Source organism: Xiphophorus couchianus, chromosome 7 (genome assembly GCF_001444195.1).
Source record: "Xiphophorus couchianus chromosome 7, X_couchianus-1.0, whole genome shotgun sequence".
Lineage (NCBI taxonomy): Eukaryota > Metazoa > Chordata > Actinopteri > Cyprinodontiformes > Poeciliidae > Xiphophorus > Xiphophorus couchianus.
In genome coordinates, this window is record NC_040234.1 from 27,207,972 (window position 1) to 27,227,647 (window position 19,676).

Genomic DNA, 19,676 nt, shown 5'->3' on the forward strand with positions numbered 1-19,676 from the left:
TCTCATAAAGTTACACCTTTATTCTCTAAGACAAAACCTATTAGTCTGGCCCTATTTCTCCAATGTAAGCCGGCTGAAAAAGGCCAGGAAATAGACAGAGCCTGTGTAACCCTTGGGTTTACTGTGAATATAAAATGTTATGCACATTTCATCTCTTCTGACAAGCTGAAATATATACAACATTGTTGCAAATTTTGCACAAGAAATGTTAAAAAGAAAGTTCTTTACCTTTTGAAAGAGAACAAGTCAGAGAAGCTGATCAGTAAGTAAAGGTTTTTACTGTGATAAGTCTTAAAAAAAAACAAAAAAAACACATCCCAGTGAGCAGTCCAGATTAAATGTTGCTAATTGAGCTAAAAAAGTGATTTGGAAATAGTTTTGAGATTTAAAACAACAGAATGAGCAGGAAAAAAATGAAAATTTGAGTTATTGTGGTTTATTTTATTAATCTTTTAATAATCAGGTCATGGAAAGTTAGTGCCAGTTTTAATTCTTCTTAAATGTCAAATTCTCAATAGTATTAGTAGTATTACTTGACAAGTAATTCCTATAGGTACAGTGTAAGTACCCGCAGGTATTCCTATAGGTACCCTCTAGCTTGTATTGCTAGTGGATAATACCTAACAGATCCCAAAATGTACGAGATAATTTCAGTCCTGATTTCCCATTACTGAGTATTACTTTCCGGAACAGAAAACACAGGAATACGACCACAATAAAAAAAATTTTCTTGTTTCTTCTTTGGTTTCAGAAACAGGAAAGTCTTGAGTTTGTGAAGAGTTATTTTGATTTATTTATAGTATTTCATGAAGTGATTGGTGAGATTGTCCTCGGTTGTGGGAGTCACGATTCAGGCAGAGAAGAGAGAAGTGGTCAGCTTCACCTCCACCGGGAAATGGTCGCTGACGGCCAGCGCCTGGAGGAGAAAGAGACGGAGCAAACGTCGGCCTGGCTTCCACGTTAAAACGTGCAGCCTAACACTCAACTCGAACCATCCAAATGCAGTAACTCACACTGTAAAATGCCAGGGTTGAGTCATTTTGACACCATGATGAATCGTTTCATCAACTCATTTTAATGTGATATAAATGTATATGTTGTCGCTATGGTTTCTCATTTCTCGGTTTTTTTCTCTCTCTTTCTGCAGGTGTGGAAGCAGACTACTAAGTTGTTGTCTTTTGACAGATTTCTGACTTGTATTTTCAGTGACAGAAAGAAACTCCAGTTTTTCTAATTACTCGTTTGTACAGTGACAGCCTCATGTTTCTTTTTGGCAAACGATACGGCATTTAGTCTTTGCAGAATAAAAGCCACATTTGTGGAACGATTTTATAATTTATCATGGTGTCTTTGTTTTACATCGCAAAAACCTGGCATTTGACAAAAGTGTGGAGACTTTTCAGAGATACTACATGATGGCACTGGGTACAGCTTGACAACTGCATCGACAAATTATCTGCAGTTTGCTTTTTAGTTACTTCTTTATGAAAGTTATAAACTAAACTACAGTAATTTAGGTATTAGATCAGAATGTGATGTGTAGAGTTATAGGGCTGATGGAAAACTTTCATCTGCTCACATCAACCCCCCCTGGTCACCATGACACTGACCAGCCTAAAACCTAAGGCCAAGAAAATCACTGTATTATTAAAGTGGACTGGCTTTTACCAGGTCCTGACTGAGCTTCAGGTCGGCCATGAAGTCATAAACCTGAGCGCTGCCTTGCACCACTCCCTTCAACATGTCTGCTGTGACCACGATTCTGCAAGAAACAGAAGGATGAGTGGGAAGATTGTGGAGTCTATGTAGGCGTGTGTGTGTGTGTGGGTGAGTGTGGACGTACCTGTCATAAGGACAGTTGGTGTTAGAGACGGTGGTGTCAGCCGTATTGGGGATCAACCAGTGGAAGCTCTTGTCTGTGAACAGGCGGATCTGTTCCCAGTTGGAGCCACTCACATAGCTACAGCCTGCGTTGAAGTCCCCCAGCAGCACAATGTTCTGCACGGAGAGGGCGAAGGGTGAACGTCGCTTTGTGATTTTAAGCATTCTCACCACATGCTTTTACTTTCAGTTTATTCACATTGGTGTTCCAACGGGTGCGGACGTCAGTCACCACATCGTACAGGGCATCCGTCTCCGCCACAGCCGAGTCCGGAGAGGTATGCTGGGGGATCAGAGTGAAGGTGGGCAAGGCTGCGAAACAATCAGAGCAGCTGTTAAAGGCCTGAGAGTGGTCAGCAATAATCGGACAGGCTGTCAAGAGGCCCGTAGCAACTCTGGACGATCTGCTACAGAGTAATATTGACTAATAGTTGAGCACTTCCCAAATCTAACCTTTATGAAAGACCAGGGGAGTCCACACATCCTTAAAAGAAATCTCACATTCATGTTTCTATAAGTAAGGCCTTAAAAAGTCTTAAATTCATAAGAATGCAAGTCGGTCATAAATATGTTAATCACAAGTAATAAAGTTTGTCCTGAAATTTAGTGTCGTATATGTAGTTTTTTGGGGTTTTTGTTGTGGGTCAGTCCCACATTCAGTCATGGCATTGATGTCTTCTCTGTGTGGCTGGCAAAGAGAAATCCAATCAGTGGCCTCAAAACAACCTCACAGGATTTCTTCAGTTTTCTGTGACCACGTCCTCACAGTCCTTTTTCTCTCCATGACGTCTCTGAAAAAGGGATTTATATTCTGAACATTTTGAGCACAGAAAAACAAGGTCGTGCCTGGAGTTTCCCAGAGGTCTGATATTTCCATTTCCTTGACATTTGTGTAAAACAATTCCAATGTCTTGCTTTCTCCGAAATCCAAATTAAATATATTGATGTTGTTAATTGTAGCATGAAGAATTATGAAAAACTGATTTGAGGTGGTACATTTTGCTGCAGTTTCCAAAAATGTGCAAAAACAAAGAGCTTTTTTACTGCAATTAACATTTGATTTTCCATCGAATATGTGAAGAAAATGCCTTAAGATTTTATTTGCGATGTATTTATAACTCCGCCGGACCCACACACAGTGCAAAAAGCTTATGGGGTCCAATGGACCCCGTCTCTTGAGACCGCAATACGAGATAAAACAAGAACAATTTGATGTTAACACTGGATTCAATATGACAAAAGAAACCAGAATAATGATAAAAATGACTTTCAAAGTCATCGTGATCACTGTAAAGGAGAACATAAAAGTCTGGTTCCTTAGAGAGAAAACTAATCGAAACTAGTGATGGTTTAACACTTTTGCAAAGCAATCATTGGGAAAAAGCAGAAAACTTCCGACAACCTCTGTGAAGCATACCGGTGGATTTAGATGAGAACATGACGACAAAAGGTTCTCTCATGAAAGTGTCTGTTCCACAGGACTCACAGCCGTCATCATAGGTGTAGTTTTTAACCACAGAAACACTCGCCTGCCTGCAGAGAGAGGGTTCACATGCATTATGTTAGTTTTTCTGAGCGACGAAGTACTTTGCAACACAAAGTTTCTTTAGTCAAGACAATAAAATATAACGAACCACCAAATCAACTTTTTTTTTTTGCTAATAAACTGTATATATAAGTTATGGTTGTGTTCCTGTACAAATTTTGACACTCTAGTTGGCTTGCCTAAAATTGTCTCACTTTTTAAGTTGAGATCTACAATAACAAAGAACATTTCTTCTAATATGTAAAGAGTTGGCGACTACACAAAGTATTTTTACCAGCCGTGTTGTTTTGCCCCTTAATTTAACATAAAAGGAAGTAGGGCCACAATAGATTAAAAACATTTTACCCAACAAACTGTAGAATATTTAATCCAAAATGGTAGAAAAACTACATCTGAGACCCTTTTTCAATCCTACAATACATTGTTCTTTTCTACTTTGTTGCATTAAAATATTGTGTATGTAATTTATTGCTGAGCAGGTGAAACGTTTGGAATTCACAATAATAAAACAAAGTGTTTTTTATTGGGAAAGAATAAAATGGGCCCCAAAGTATTTTCAACTTGAGGTGCAAAAACTTCGGTCATCCTTCATTAAGCTGGCAACATTTCAACCTTCCTCTACACAAAGCTTTGTAACGCGAACAAAATGATCTTTAACAGTAGACCTACATCTTTCACTTTGAAGCATATAAGCAGTGTGTATTTGCCCGTTGTACCTGTACAGGAAGAGGTATCTCTCGGTGTAGGTGGTCCGGCCCATGGGCTCGCTCACAATGTAGCTGAACTGAGAAGAACCTCTGTGGAAACACACACAGATGAACATCAGAACCACGACATGTGGCTCCTCTCTTACACAGAGTGCTAGAAAAAGTCCGACATGTTGTGCAGAGTGAGCCGGGTACGAATGAGTCTAACTTGTTGACGTGTTCCATGAGTTTTTGGGTTGCCGTCAGGTCGTTGTCTCTGACCTCCTGGATCAAAATGACGTCATATCGATGAACGACCTGAAGCGGAAACACGCAGCGACACTCAAATTATTTTCATTCTGCTGGTTTTGTAGATCTAATTTAGTTAAGTCATCTTGTGAAGTCTGAAGGTGCGTTTACACATTTTAATCTGGCAGACTCGGTTTGATTGGGGGCCAAAGACGTAACATTTGTTACAGTATTAGCTGCTGCGGTTCGTTTTCATACTGAACTGTGTCAAACGAACCAAACCCTTTGAAAAACCTGTTCCCTACCTCGCCTGTGGGGGCGCTGCACCAAGAACCACTGAAAACTTCGTAAGGTTTTGTGCTTTTCTGAGGTACAATGAAATGGTTAAGATTCAGGAATATTTTTGCATTTTCGTGTGTTTTATATTTAGACGTACAACTACAATCTAGATTAATTTTAATTATTTTTGCAAAGGAGAACGTGCAGACATTTCAGTGCGCACTTCACAAATATGAACTGCTTTACAAAAATATTTGATTTGAAATAATCCCAAGAGAAGCAAAATTCACTCTGACTTTGGAAACATTTTCATGTCTGATTGCTGCAGGATTATAGTCTTACTTCAACTGTTTCATTCATGCAGAAACAACAGTATAAAAGATTTAAAACACATGAAAAGCAGACCGTGCTGATGATGTCCATCAGCGTGACGTTGGAGGCCTTTGTGTCCCCAAATGTCTTGATGTTAAAGGCTCCCAGCAGGAGACTGGAGGACAGATGCAGCAGGCCTACAAAGAGCCCCACAGAGCACAGCACGCGCATCCCGGGCCACAGACGTTCAACCTAAATGTGGAAAAGCTCTCATTTAACAGCAGCATGTGGAACTGAGATCAACCAGAGGTCGCTATGTACTCGACTTTTCAGCAAATCCCACAATTATTAAATGGCTTTCGGTCCATGAACAGTAATGATTATTGAAAAAATGTCAACTTTGTGTAAATTGCACTAGAAATACTACTAAAAGTAATATACAGTACATACCAAAAGTTTGGACACACCTTCTATTTCAATGGGTTTTCTTTATTTTCATGACTATTTATAAGGCTAGAAATCCCACTTATTAACCTGACAGGGCAGGTTGACCTATGAAGTGAAAACCATTTCAGGTGACGACCTCTTGAAGCTCATCAAGAAAATGCAGAGTGTGTGCAAAGCAGTAATCACAGCAAAAGGTTGCTACTTTGAAGAAACTAGAATATAAGGGCTATTTTCAGTTGTTTTACACTTTTTTATTTAGTGCATATTTCCACATGTGTTATTCATAGTTTTGATGCCTTCAGTGTGAATCTACAATGTCAATAGTCATGAAAATAAAGGAAACTCAATGAATTAAAAGGTGTGTCCAAACTTTTGGTCTAAGCTATTTCGGGAAAAATACATCAAATCAACACAAAACTGGTTTCCTGCGTTCTTATTCCTACAACAGCAAAAGTTGTGCCAATTCTGAGGCTTTTTGGGACATTTTTACCAGGGCATAAAATGCCTCAGCTGTAAAAGCCCCGTGGCGGCGGAACCCCGGCCTCGGCGTGGGAACGAGAAACAGTCACAACACCTGCGCCATCACCCACAGCGGCGCGCGCAGCCTGTTCGGGTCTGACTGCGACACCGGAACCTTTAATGTCATATTCTAGCTTTTATTTTTCACCTCATGTTTTTTTTTTTTTTATAAAAGTCAGGTAAAATATTATGCCTGTGATGTAATGCGTTATCCTGTTACCCTGGTTACACACTCCTGTCGGAAAAAAGCCACAAAGGTTTTCACGGAGAGCAAACAGCCGTCGAATTGTATATAAAGTGAAGAAGTGCGTACCTGTTCAGGGAGAAGAAGAAGAAGAAGAAGAAGAAGAAAGTCAGCCGTGAACACAAAGCCTGGCTTGTTCAGGTCCCCAGAGCTTTTATAGGAACAGTGATAACAAGCCGTTTTAGGGGGTTTTGTTTACCTGCTGCTCCATGTGACGACGGCATGCTGGGAGGAGAGATGGAAGGAGCTGCACTGTGAAGGTGGCTCAGGTTTTCTTTAATTATTATTGTTCGAGGGCCATTTTAGACTGCAACAGTAACACTGATGTCCCCCTATTTGATCACATCAACAAACCTCAATTTTCATGAAGTTGTCAGGTGTGCAACCTGCAGCTCCAGGGCCACATGGGGCCATGGAGCCACATGATCCACATCATCCACTGTGGATCTTAATAACTTTGATAAAAAAAAAAAAAAAAGGCAAAGAATTAAGAAAAAACAAAAGAAAAACGTCCTATGTATTTAAGTATGCTCCTTTTCTGATTTGGTTTGATGCACTTAGTCTTCTGTTTGTGACTTGATTCCTGCAAAATGTCTTCAGTGTTTAGAAAAGTGCTATACAAATAAAACGTATAATAATAATTATTATTATTAAGATGTATAGGCAATAGAACAAGCTAGCTGTTGTGATATATGCAGATAATTTTTTACAAATAATACTACTAGTGTAAGAAATATTGTTTTGAAAAAAGTAAAACAAAATAGACTTCTTTTTTTAGAAAACAATGTTCCATTGAAAAATTGTGTTAATTCCATTTGTGTAAAAAAGTTTGATAATCTTCTTTATTTTAAAATGTTACATCAAAAGTAAACATGCTTTTCTTTCATTTTAAAATCAGACATTTTTAATAATCGAGGCTAAATTAGCTCATTTTTCCCATGTATCATTTACGGCTCTAATCTGTTGTAAAGCTCACTGACTTTTGTTATAGACCAACAAAATTAATGCTTATCGGTATCAGATTTATAGTTTCAGAAATTCTTTGCACATAAAAATGTGACAGTCATATTGGACTTTTGTGTTCTGCCCCCTTTACTATGGTACTTTGACTGGGCCATTGTAACACATAAATTTGTTTTGATCTAAACCAGTGGCGTTCAAACTTTCTTGTTACGTGGGCCAAAATATTTAACTTAAAAGAGCTTGTCGGCCAAAATATTAAAACTAAAATACAATTTTAAAAAATATCTTTTTTTTTTTAGCTTCTCAACAATAAACAATGTGTAATTTGTTATTTGAACATGTGCAGTAGTCACTTGTTCTTTTAATTTTTGTTGGAAATGGATATTAATAATAAACCTGCTATTTCTGTCTATGCTGAACAATAGATATCCAACAGTATAATGCTGCCACCACCTTGTTCCAGTATGTGGATGGAAATGTTTTAGCCCATTGAAACAGTGTTTGTGTCACAGTTGCTATGTTACATTTAAGGCCTTGAATGTAACACAGCAAGAAATAAACCCACTAGATCATTAAGGCAACCGTTCAATTATTAAGACACTTTTGGTTTTTAAATCAAACGAGCGTTTGTACAAAAAGAACTTCCCATCATCCTCCAGTCACTGAACTGGAGATTGGGATTTCAACGTTTGTTGCCTAACTATGTCCATATGTTGTTGGTTAAAAGTGGGAATTGGGAAGGCAGCAGCTGGCGGCCGTTTGTGATAAAGTTTATTTGGGGTTATGAGTGATGGAACATTTCTGCTACCTTCCCATCCACAGCTTCTTGACTTTCTTGCCAAAATCAACACTCCTCCCATTTGGCTGTTGTTGTATTTGCAGAGTTATTTCATTCTCAGTATTTGATACGCCGCCGATATTTGAGGTTTTTCCCTCTTACGGAGCATGGAGAGGTCTGTAATTTTCATTGTATGTAAACTTCATCTGGTAGAAACTATATAAAAAAAAAGAAACTAACATTGTATGATTTTTAAGTTATTAATTAGCATTTTATATTATTATTATTTGTTGAGCGATAAGCCCAGAACTACATAGTAATAACCTGAATAGAGCAGACGAGTCTCTACAGCTAACTTGTTGACTTGGACTTAAATCAAGGTTTTGACTGTTTTCCATCTGAATGACTGGTTGTAATGCTATCACTGTGATTTTACTGTATAGTTTGTATGTATCGTTCGAGGCTTAAAGTCAAGTCAAACTTGCATCAGCACAGCCAAAGTCCACTTGTCTATGTTCTCTACTAATGTGACAAGACAGATGAAGAGAGATAAAGAGCTACTGAAATCTGAATGCTTCTTTTTTTTCTCAACAGGTTCTTCTTTACTTATCAGACCATTGCACAAATTTATTTCCACTTTTCTACAACTCCCACAAAGGCACTTTTAAGAGCCACATCTGTCATATTTGCCATTCTTGTGTCCTTAACTTCTGTCTTGTTCTTCTGTCTGTGTCTCGGCCGCTGCTATGTCATTTGTGCGTAGTTCTGTTTGTTCGTTCGTTTTTTTTTGTCTGTCCACCACCATGGACAGACATGTCCTCCGAGATCCTTTAATGATCCCGGTTTTTGAGATACATCAGCAGGAAATAAATGATGAGCTTCAACACCTTGATGCCACCTGTGAAAATTTCAATCTCAAAACAAATCTGCTTGGATTGATGCCCCAGTGCCTGTAAAATACCTGAACCCAACATGGTGAAAGTTGTTCGTCAAGAAAATGGCCCTGTACAGACATATACAGTTTTTACTTCATCCTATATCCCATAGAACGTTTTTCCCTGGTGTCAATGTACGTATTTTCTATTTATTTGTTTGTTCAGATGAATAAACATATGTAATTAAATCTGATGTAATATTGTAATTTTCTGCATCTATCAGTGTTGGTAGCAATGAATTTTAAGGATTCCAAGCCTGATAGCTGCAGGTTGCTGCATGAGCATGTCGCAGCCGTTTAGCAACAGGAAGAAAAATCCAGCAGAACCAGAACCAGAACTTGTTCAGGACTTCCTTTATATTGAGGAAACAAAGCGCTCTCACAGTTACAGTCACACTAGAAAAGCACTGCTTCTTACATTTTTTAAATGTCATTTTTCACTTCCAGCCAGTGTGTGGCAGTAAAGTGCCAATAATTGTGTGATCCAGTCTAACTATGTAGTAGAAGAAGAAGCCTCGCCTGTCAGGTTACAAACAGGAAGAAAACATCCAGTGGTTGTCCGAGCCAGGGACTGGGGTTGCAGCTTGCGTCCGAGTGGCTCCGGAATGAGGCGACTTTGAGGGTTGGAAACCAGCCGGGGTGTTACCATGGTGTGTCCGAAGTAGAGACAGAACCGACTGATAGCGCGGGAATTCAGTGCTGCTCAACTTTCCTCCGGGTGCGACTGTTGAAACGAGGTACGTTAGCTTAGCCACCGAGCGCTAGCTTGGAGTTAGCCTGTGTGGTAGCTGGCAGATATTTGGGCTTCATTGGAAAATAAGGCATTATTTTACAGCGCGTTGGTTTCCCACTTAGCTCGTGTGTGTTTTGGGATTTTATCTAATAGTTTATCTTAATGACAGATTAAAACTATTCAGCCCTCTATGCAGCACCTGTCCTGCTCTGAGCTCTGGCTTATAAATCGCCAGAAGTTCGTGATGCTTGTCGCGGATTGTGACAGAGTTACAAACAACTCCGCAGCTCCATAGGGAGCATATTAATGAGGACCAGAAAATAAAATCAACTATACCATTGCTTGTATTCATTTTTTAAATATTTTATTTATGCCAAAAGGGAATTAAATATTGTAACTTATATCAACCGATTATCTTCAAAGATCATCCGGTAGCAGTCAGTCTTGTAGCGACTCACAAGAGGCCTCTGACTGAAGGTCTTTGCTGTATGACTGTCATGACATTATAACAACTCAATTCCGGGGAGCAGAGAAGATATCCCACAGTAGCATGTCCTGAGTGACGTCATCAATTGTTGACCAGCAATGCTAACCCACCTGGTTAGCTTTAGTCGCTCCTCTTCATATCTCTTTGTGGTTAGGAAGACGTTGGAGGCGGAGATATGAGCCTTATTAATTATGGTTGATGGGTTACGATTTATTTGGTTCCTGTCTGTATCAACAAAGCCTCCTGTTCACTTCCTGTAGAATTTGGGGTCAAAGTTCTGGAACTATTTGAGCTTTAGAGATGCTAATCAGCTTCTCCCGTTTTGTGAAAGTTTAATAACAGTATAATAACAACTGCGTGAAAGTTAAAAAGCAAGAGCAAAAATTCTTCCATCGGCACAACATCCAAAATCAAAGGGTTTTACATAATCATGCTAAAGTTTAACTGAATTATATTTTTTTTAAACAGGAAAAGACAAAAAGAAATCAACCTGACTCAGCATAATTGCTGTTGTACGGAATAATTCTGTTATGCTGAACAGATATCCAGCATCACTTGACTCAAGTCAAGTTAGCTTTATTTATTTATTTCTGTCTGTTTGTCTGTATTTATTTATTTATTTATAGCTGGTGTTCAGGTATTAATCTTCCAGTCTTCCAAGGCTTAGCAAGTTCTCTGGGCGAAACCTTGTGCACTATAAACACACAAAGACAAATTTACAAAATAAAAATCATAATATCAAGAGCTTTGTAAAAGTTTTCATGCCGCTTGAACTTTTTCATGTCTTGTCACGTTCCGACCACAAACCCCAACGTGTTCTGTTTGGAATTTGTGTAGATAATCCAACACAGCGTAGCACTGACCTGAGAAATGGAGGAATATGGATGTTTGGTTTTCATTCATTTTTCCAATTAAAAATCTTAAATCTCTAGCATACAGTTTGACATTAAAGAGTGAGCGAACTGCTTATAAATTCAGCTTTTTAATTTGTAAATGGCCTGCGTTTGTGTGGCGCTTTACCAAGTCTGAGGACTTCAAAGCAATTTAAAACAAATTTTAAAAATGTATTGTGTGTTTGACACAACGTGAAAAAGTTCAATTTGTATGAATTGCTTGTCTTATTTTTAGCATTTAAATAAAGTGTTGCTTATTTTAACCTGACAGATTATGCTGCTCTACTCCTGAAATCAGCTGCAACATAAGGAAGTAGCTGCATAACAAATCAGTTAGAAATGTTTAATTGTTTTAATGATTTTTGTAATGATCTCTGAACGTAATACTGTTTGCTGCTGGTTTCTGAACTGTGTTTTAGTTAAACAGGTGAAAATGGAAATAACTTCCTGTTGTCTTTAATTAAAAAAAAAATGATGTAAGACATGTTGGATCCACATTTTATGCTTTTTATTCTGGTAAAGTTGCATACTTATGCAATCGTGGTTGACACAAACACTCGCTCTATCCCGCAACTTCAACCAGTTAATATTTGGAAGCGGTTGATGTGCGACCATCAGGCATCCTGAAGCTGTAAATGCAGGCTGATGCTGACTGACTAAACCTCCCTGTGGTGTGTGTTGACCTCTGCAGGTGTGAATGAGTGACGTGGTGCCTCCCACAGCTCTCAGTGAAGTCCAGCTCCGCTTCCTTTGTCACGATGACATAGAGAATGTCAAACTGCTGTGTGGTGACTGGTTCCCCATCGAGTAAGCTTCATGATTTCTGAACTTCTCTGAGAATCAGTCAAGTTTGTTTGTATGTCACATTTCAGCAGCAAGGCAGTTCAAAGTGCTTTACGTCATAAACACACACACACACACACACACAAATTAAAAAATTTAAATTAAAAATAAGGTCAAAAATTAAATTGACGCTCGAGAGTTGTAGTCTTTCAAGTGTAGATATAATTAAAATTGAAGTTAGTGCTTTAGCATTAGCTTCTGCTAAACACCACATTGAAGTAGTGCTTTAATAATAGTTTCTTCTAAATATGTTTGCTACTAGTTTAGTAATAGCTTCCATTAAATATTGTGTTGGTGTAGCACTTTAGGTTTAGCTTTAGCTTCCACTAAATATCATGTTAGTGTCACAGTTTAGCATTAGCTTCCACTGAACACCATGTTGGTGTAGCGCTTTAGCGTTTGCTTCTGCTAAATACTGTGGCGGTGCAGCGCTTTAGAAAATTAATGTTTGTGAATAGTGGTTTATTGCTGAAGCAACTTATTTTTTAGCTAGCGGTGCCCTCCACTGTGCTGACGTAATTATTCAAATTATTATGTCACATTTTGTTCACAGAATTGATTGGATTTGATGTAATAAACTGACAAAGTATTTTAAAACTGTAAAGAGGAAGGAAAATGATACATGGTTTTCAAAATAAAAATTCTACAAACAAAAAGCTGAAAAGTGCTACTTGTATTTTTGTTCACCTTGAAGTTTGTGGTTGTTGTGCAACGAATGGGGGGAAAAAAGCTCCAAGGGATGTGGATATTTTTTGCATCTGTCGCTCTGTCCGACATTTGTCTCCAGGTACCCAGACTCATGGTATCAAGATATCACCTCCAACAAGAAGTTCTTCTCCCTCGCTGCCACCTTCAGAGGAAACATCGTGGGAATGATCGTGGCCGAGATCAAAAGCCGGACCAAAGTACACAAGGAGGTTAGTCGGTCCTGCGGCGCTGCGCTGCGCGAGGGAACGCGCAGCTGGAATGAGCAGTTTGAACTTGTTCTCTGTGGAAATGTTGTGAACAGGTGTGACTCTACCAGCCGCGTGTCTAAAGAGTCAGATGGTCTGTTTTTAGTGTGTTAATTACATAAACCCAACGCCTCTGACTGAGAGAGTCTTTAGTCTGAATGAAAGACAAAATGCCTGGTGAGAACAAAACTGTGTCGAGTACAGACATAAAAATCTGTTTCGCTCACTTAGGCCATGTTCTTCATCCTAATTTCCATTGGGAGCTACAGTATTTGCATCTGTAGAATTTGCCTTCCCTGTGGCTAGTTTGCGTAGACGGAGAGGCAGTACGTGTCATAATGAGAGAGAAAACTCAAAACATGTTTAGGGTTGTTGTGGAAAAAACTATTGTACCAAGCATAAATACAAATACTTGACAAATTAAATAAGCTTTTGTAAGTTTTAGAATCAGGAGGAATGTCTGATTCTGATGATCTTTTCTGTGTCTTAGGATGGAGACATCCTGGCTTCCAGTTTTCCTGTGGACACACAGGTCGCCTACATCCTCAGCCTGGGAGTGGTCAAAGAGTTCAGGAAACATGGCATAGGTACAACTGCTTCCACAAACAATTTTGTTTTTTTAATCAAAGCTGCTGGTTTTTATGGGTTTTATTAAAAGTTCTGGTTGAACCTGAGGTTGATACTAAATGGAAGACCAATTTAGACTGTCTTGAAAGTTTCTGATAGATAAACAATACAGTGACTTTGCAATATCAACATGAATCCCAATCCAATCTCTTTGGAGGCAATGTTTTGTCATTCAAGTCGCACGCATGCAAATATTATGTTTGTGCTTTTAAGCGTACTTGAATTTATAATGTTGCAGTTCCATGTTCTCCTAAAGTTATCTACAATTCATTTCTATTTAATGAAACTGTCATTTTTTATTTCTGTTGCCTGATAGTAATAAAATTATTCATACCTTAAAAAGGAACGAAAACCGCTAAAATTATGTCCTGTCCGTTGCTTCTTTTTTTTAATTTAACATCCACAATGCAGGAAAAATGGTAGAGTGTTATTCCTTGAAATTTTACTCAAAAGTAGAGGGTGGAATTGTAAGTATTTGATACACTGCCAGTATTTCAGGTTTTCAGCCATTAAGAAAAATCGAGAAAAAAAGTAAATCCAGAAAATCACATTGTATGATTTTTAATAATGGTGCAGTACTATGCGTTTTCCAGGTGCATAGAATAATATTATATCACAATCAGAAAACTTCAGTTGTTATAAAATGCATTGTATCAAATATAACTTTATAAAATTTTACTTTGTAATTTAACACCTTCAAATTGGGCCTCTGTCTCTTTAAAAACTCCTGCTCTTTCGGAAACTCCGCCTTCAGGAAGTCACTACAACATGGCTTCTCTATTAACCCTTTAACAAAGTTCTTACCAGTGTAGCACTGAGAAGTAGCTGCTACAATGAGCTCAGCAGATGCTATTTGCTGCCCGCGAGTCTGACGGAGATGAGGAGGGGAGTGCAGCTCTGTGGAGGAGCTACGCCTTGAAGGCGGAGCTCTGTCCCTCCTGGCGTTTTGCACAGCTGAATGGTTGCCATGGGAGATTAAAGGTTTTCTCAAACATGCATGAAAGAATCAAAGCAACACCCCAGGTCTGATTTTGGAGAGGGAATAAAATTACAACAAAAAGTAGATTTTTAATATCTCTGCCCCTTTAATTATTAAGGTTTGCACTCACTGCAGCATGGATTTTGTCCCAGTCCTCCAAGCAGATCTTCTTCAGGTCTTTAGGGTTCCGGGGATGTTGCTGGGAAACGGAGAGTTTCAGCTCCGTCAAATGATTTTCTATTGGGTTCGATTCTAGAGACTGGCCGCACCGCTCCAGAACCGTGAAGTCCTCCTTATGGAGCCTCTCCTTCGTTATCCTGGCTGTGTTTCAGGTCATCTTCATGCTGGACGACTCGGCCACGACCCATGGTCAGTGCTCTTTCTGAGAGAAGGAGGTTGTTGACCAAAATCCCGTGACAGATGATTGTACTCGTCTTTCCTCTTCCTTCTAACATGCCAAGTGGAGTTTACACCAAAGAGTTCTACTGTGGTCTCATCTGACCATATGACCGTCTCCCATGCCTTTGCTGGCTTCTGTCCTGCACAGTCAGAGTTTGATGCTGAAGACGTGATGTTCTCTCTGTATCAAACCGCTTTGCCTAAAAGCCTATACGGACACTGCTAGCACGGATAACTTTGTTCGTTCTCCTACTGTTATTGCTGATTGCTCTTGTGCGGAGGCAGAGAAATATTGTGCAATTAACCAGAAGCGGAATAAAATCAGTTTCTCGTGTAAGTGTTGGTCAAGCCCCCCAAACGGAGGAAATCAGGGTCGATTTTTGGGTGCACCCCGAGTTCTAAGGCATTTTTTGTCATTTTATTGATGGTGCTCTCTGGCTCTCCTTGTTCCCCTCTGACCCTTCAGGCTCCCTACTGCTGGACAGTCTAAAGGAGCACATCTCGACGACCGCTCAGGACCACTGCAAGGCCATCTACCTGCACGTCCTCACCACCAACAACACTGCCATCCACTTCTATGAGAACAGGGACTTCAGGCAGCACCACTACCTTCCCTACTACTACTCCATACGCGGCGTCCTCAAAGACGGGTTCACATATGTGCTCTACATTAACGGCGGTCATCCACCCTGGACAATATTATATCCTTTTGTTGGAGCAAAAATGAGGCAAAGTGATTGGTTACAGTGTTGTGCAAAAGTATTGTTGAATTTTTATATTTTTTATTTTTTTTAACATTTTATCACATTAAAACATCCAAATAAGATGAGTGTTATTAGGATTTTAGTAGTGGTGGGCATACTTCTGCTAATAATGGAGCTAATTTTTAGCTTAGTGCTCTTGCTAACTTTGAAAACATTTAACGCACCTGATTTCCACCATAAGGTGTGTGGTGGAACTGTCTGATATCTGAGAGCTTTGTAAGGTATGCCAAAATTAAGATTGTTCTCAGGGGTTGTGGCAAATTGGTTGGCTTGGAAGTTAGCACGTTAGCATTAGCTTCTGCTAACTACAGTGTTGGTGTAACCTGTCATTGGCACAACTGCAAACCTGCCAAGACATTAAAGCCACTGGAAGTACATAAATAGGAATCCTTGTAATATTGTGAGTTTTTCCTTAACCCTGCGCTCCACTGACTACATCCAGCACATCGGCTCCACCCTGGCCAGCCTGAGCCCCTGCTCCATCCCACAGAGGCTGTACCGCCAGGCCCAGTCGCTGCTGCGCTCTCTGCTCCCCTGGTCCAACATCGCCTCCAAAACCGGCATACAGTACAGCAGAACCATGTGACGTGGGGCAGAGGAGGGCCGTTCACGATGGGAGCCGCACCTTCGCCGTCTTTGTCATCGTCTCGCCCTTTTTATCTGTTTTCTGTTTTTTTAGGAGCTCGGCCATCCTCACCAGTCTTCCCCCTCCGCTGTACAGACCAAGTTCACCACATTCTTCCCTCTTCCTGCGTGCATGACAACGGACTCAGGTTAAGCATCCCCTCGTTCCCGCGCCAGGTCCTTGCCTTGCCCATTCGAAACGTGTTTGGCGCTGAGCCCGCAGATTCACCGGGTTGTATTAATAAAGTAGTTCCAGGTGACTTTAGAGGTATTCGCTTCCGAGGTATTCTTCTTCCCGTTACTTGGCTGTAGTCATGAGCCACTCAGGTTACCCTGCCTGTAACCTGTGTTTACCCCGTCACTCCACAGCTGAGCCAATCCAGATTGACTTTGAGGGCAGACAGCGGAGCTAAAGGTCAGATAATGACACGCAGAGGTCAGCAGAGGTCGTACCGTGAGACTGAAATGATGGTGCGCACACCAGGAACCACAGAGAGAGACTGAAGTTTTATGTCTCTTTTCGTCTTGTCAACTACTGTCAGATACTATGTATTCTATTTGTATATATTATATTTAGCTAATATATGAATTTATCTTAATATGTATGTCGATTCTATTGTATGTCGTTATTGGGCTTAGTTTGACGTTGACACATTCTTGTCCCGTTTCTTTTGGGGTTTTTTTTTAAAGTCTGGATTTAAGTCTGAATCATTCACAGTTTTGTAAAATTGACACTGAAAAGCAATTTTTATTGATGAGATTATCGTAACGTGATTGAAATAAATTTGATTTGACGACAGGAGCTCTTTGAGACCATTTAAGTTTTTTAGGGGTGCACCGATTGCAGTTTTCTGGCCGATCGATGATCGGCAATATTTAAAAAGTAATCTGACCTGCCCATTCCAATTTTGGCCGATCCAGATTAGTTTTTGTCTGAAATATTGCTTAATATAGCAACATTTTTAGGCCTTTCGAAGAGGTAGACAAGATCGGCCGATCTCCCAAAATTAAGGAAATCGGTGCACTCCTGAAAAATTTTCCCTGCAAACACTCATCGAAATAAGTCTTTTGTTAGAATACGGTAACACTATAGTTGAGTTCATTATGATTCTATTGCAGTGGCACCCAAAGTGGGTCCTGGAGGGCCAGCATCCTGCATGTTTTAGTTCTCTCCCTGGTTTAACTCACTTGGATCCAATGATGGCTCATTAGAAGGCCTAAGAAGAACATTGACATGCTGAAAAGTTTATCAGCAGGGAGAGAACTGAAACCTGCAGGATGCCGGCCCTCCAGGACCCACTTTGGACACCTCTGTTCTATTGCTATACATTCTGGCCACTGAACGATAATGCAGAGTTGTTTAACGTTCTCAACCTCATTTAAAGATCGTCCAAACACAGTCCTTGTTTTAGAAATTTTAAAAGCTGACTGAGTGCAGTCTCTTTTTTGTTTGTTTGTTTTTTTTTATTATTATTTTTATTTGCCTCTTTATTGCTGCTAGTATGAAGAAATTTCCAAATGTGAAGAAATTTCTGTTTGTGCAGATTTTTAAAAAAAGAAAGAAAATGTCCCAGTTTAGATTTTTATGTCAGCCTGTGAAATAGATTAGAAAATACACCCACTTCATATTCCTGCACACGTGCAGCAGGTGTGTGTTTTTGTGTGTTTATTTATCAGCACCGTCTTTTTTATGCTTCGTTCCATTTGAATCAGAAGTAAGAATTTGGAATGACGTCAAAAAAACCCCGCAAAGGGATAGTCTATAGGATCTCACTTGGGTTAATATGTTACTCTCAGTAACATATTAACACTCCAATCTCAAAATGTCAAAAATAATTTATGTGAGATGTCTTATAAATCTTTAATTTGTTACCACTGGGCGATTATTTACCCAGAAGCCAATGACTACACACACAGGAAGATCATTGGAGGCAGCGCGCCTCCAATGATCTTCCTGTGTGAAACGCACACTGTGAATGAATATTTGTTGTGTTTATTGATCAAACTGATTATCCTGCTGCAGCATACTCATTGACAGAGCGAAATAAACTCCCATTAGTCCAAATATGGCTTTTATTACTGCAGTGTTCACCACATTTTATGCGTCAGCTGGCAAATCAAGTTTTGAGGTTTGGTTCGGTGAGAATTTTCACCCTCCAAATTTCTGTCTCTATTTTCACAAGGTTTTTTTTTTTTAATTATTATTATTTTTTCAATCTCGACTCGCAGGTTCAAATGGAGCACATGTAAGTGCCAAATGCTAACAGTGACATCGGGAAGCAACGCTGCAGTTTCTCAGTTTCATTCTGTTCTGGAGTTGAGAGGGATTTTTACACCCAGGAGCTAATGGCTCAGCCACTGAGCGAATAATAGATTGTTTTTTTTTTTTTTTACTTGATATAGTACTGAGTTGAGGTATGGGTGACAGTGTGGAAAAATGAAAGTTCTTTGTGGAAACCTTAACATTTCTCACTTTCCCTGCCCTGTGGAAGGTGATGCAAGTTCTTTGCAGACATTGTTTATGCAATAAATCTGTTTCCTTTCAGTTATTTCAACGTCTTGGTTTCCTCTCTTTTTGTAACTGTTTTCTGTTATTTAAATGCTGTTATTTTTGACATGACATTCAGAACCACTCTTTGAACATCCTGGAGTGGCCGAGCCGGAGTCCAGACTTAAATCTGATCGGATAATCTGGAGATGTCTCAAAATGGCTGACAGAGGTCTCCATCCAACCTGATGGAGCGGGAGAAGAACCGCAAAAAAAAAAGAATGGACCAAAATGGCTGAAGGTGGGTGAGCTACGCTGCTGGCATGATGAAAAAAGACTTGAGGCTGGAATTCTGCCAGAGCAAAGTGAATACTTTTGTCTTTTTAAAGGGGCGGTGTTATGTAAAACTGACCTTTATGAGCTTTATATCATGTTAGAATTTTATTCCCTCATCACAAAATGTGCTGAAGGCAACATAGTTACTGGATTGTGGCTGAAAAACACATTTGCAAAGCACTCAAAAACGTGTGTCCCACAGTGTCATATAATGAGCTAGAATTTTGATGAAAGAGATTCCAATGCAGTTTTTATGAAGGCTGGAACATTACAAAGTATCGAAAAGCGAATTGCTCTGAATGCTTTTGTTTTTCTGGAAATATTCCGTGTTATTCCAAATTCTGATTCAATCTGTGAGAGGAGTCGCCTCTGATCCTGGGCTGACTTGCGATTCTTTCCAGGAATTTTTTTTTCTCCCCCAGCCTGGTGGAAAAGTGTGTCATAAAACCTTCACTATAAGAAAGAAACAAAGATCAGAGCGCTGAGTTTTCGGGCCTGTAGCCAAAAGCTACACACTGAGACTCCGTGGTGGATTTATTTTATTTTATTTTTTCAAAAACTGGGCGGATTAACAGAAAACAACAAGCTTTGACTGATTCCAAGCAAAAATCGTCCAGGATTCAACTGAATGTGACAGCTTGACATTAAAAAGCTGTTTGGCGGCGGGCCAGTTTTTTAACCCAGCTAAATGCGCTTTGCTCCTATATTGCAT

At 39.6% G+C, this 19,676-nt stretch overlaps 2 protein-coding genes across 3 annotated transcripts; one reads left to right on the forward strand and one right to left on the reverse strand.

Moving 5' to 3' along the window:
• Positions 1 to 725: 725 nt before the first annotated feature.
• On the reverse strand, positions 726 to 6,401 carry dnase1 (deoxyribonuclease I). The gene is made up of 9 exons (XM_028024143.1): positions 6,233 to 6,401; positions 5,047 to 5,205; positions 4,343 to 4,431; positions 4,144 to 4,224; positions 3,299 to 3,414; positions 2,081 to 2,193; positions 1,844 to 1,998; positions 1,669 to 1,762; positions 726 to 916 (listed from the first exon to the last, which is right to left on the reverse strand). Exons 2-9 carry the CDS (start codon positions 5,182 to 5,184, stop codon positions 851 to 853), a joined length of 852 nt encoding a protein of 283 aa, XP_027879944.1. The 5' UTR covers positions 5,185 to 5,205; positions 6,233 to 6,401; the 3' UTR covers positions 726 to 850.
• Positions 6,402 to 9,349: 2,948 nt separating this feature from the next.
• On the forward strand, positions 9,350 to 16,405 carry naa60 (N-alpha-acetyltransferase 60, NatF catalytic subunit). 2 transcript variants are annotated; one of them, XM_028023634.1, is made up of 7 exons: positions 9,385 to 9,575; positions 11,643 to 11,758; positions 12,582 to 12,711; positions 13,238 to 13,334; positions 15,219 to 15,453; positions 15,946 to 16,098; positions 16,196 to 16,405. In XM_028023634.1, exons 2-7 carry the CDS (start codon positions 11,649 to 11,651, stop codon positions 16,275 to 16,277), a joined length of 807 nt encoding a protein of 268 aa, XP_027879435.1. In that variant the 5' UTR covers positions 9,385 to 9,575; positions 11,643 to 11,648; the 3' UTR covers positions 16,278 to 16,405. The 2 variants fall into 2 exon arrangements, with proteins under 2 accessions (XP_027879436.1, XP_027879435.1); XM_028023635.1 differs by having other exon boundaries at positions 9,350 to 9,575; positions 15,946 to 16,240.
• Positions 16,406 to 19,676: the final 3,271 nt, after the last annotated feature.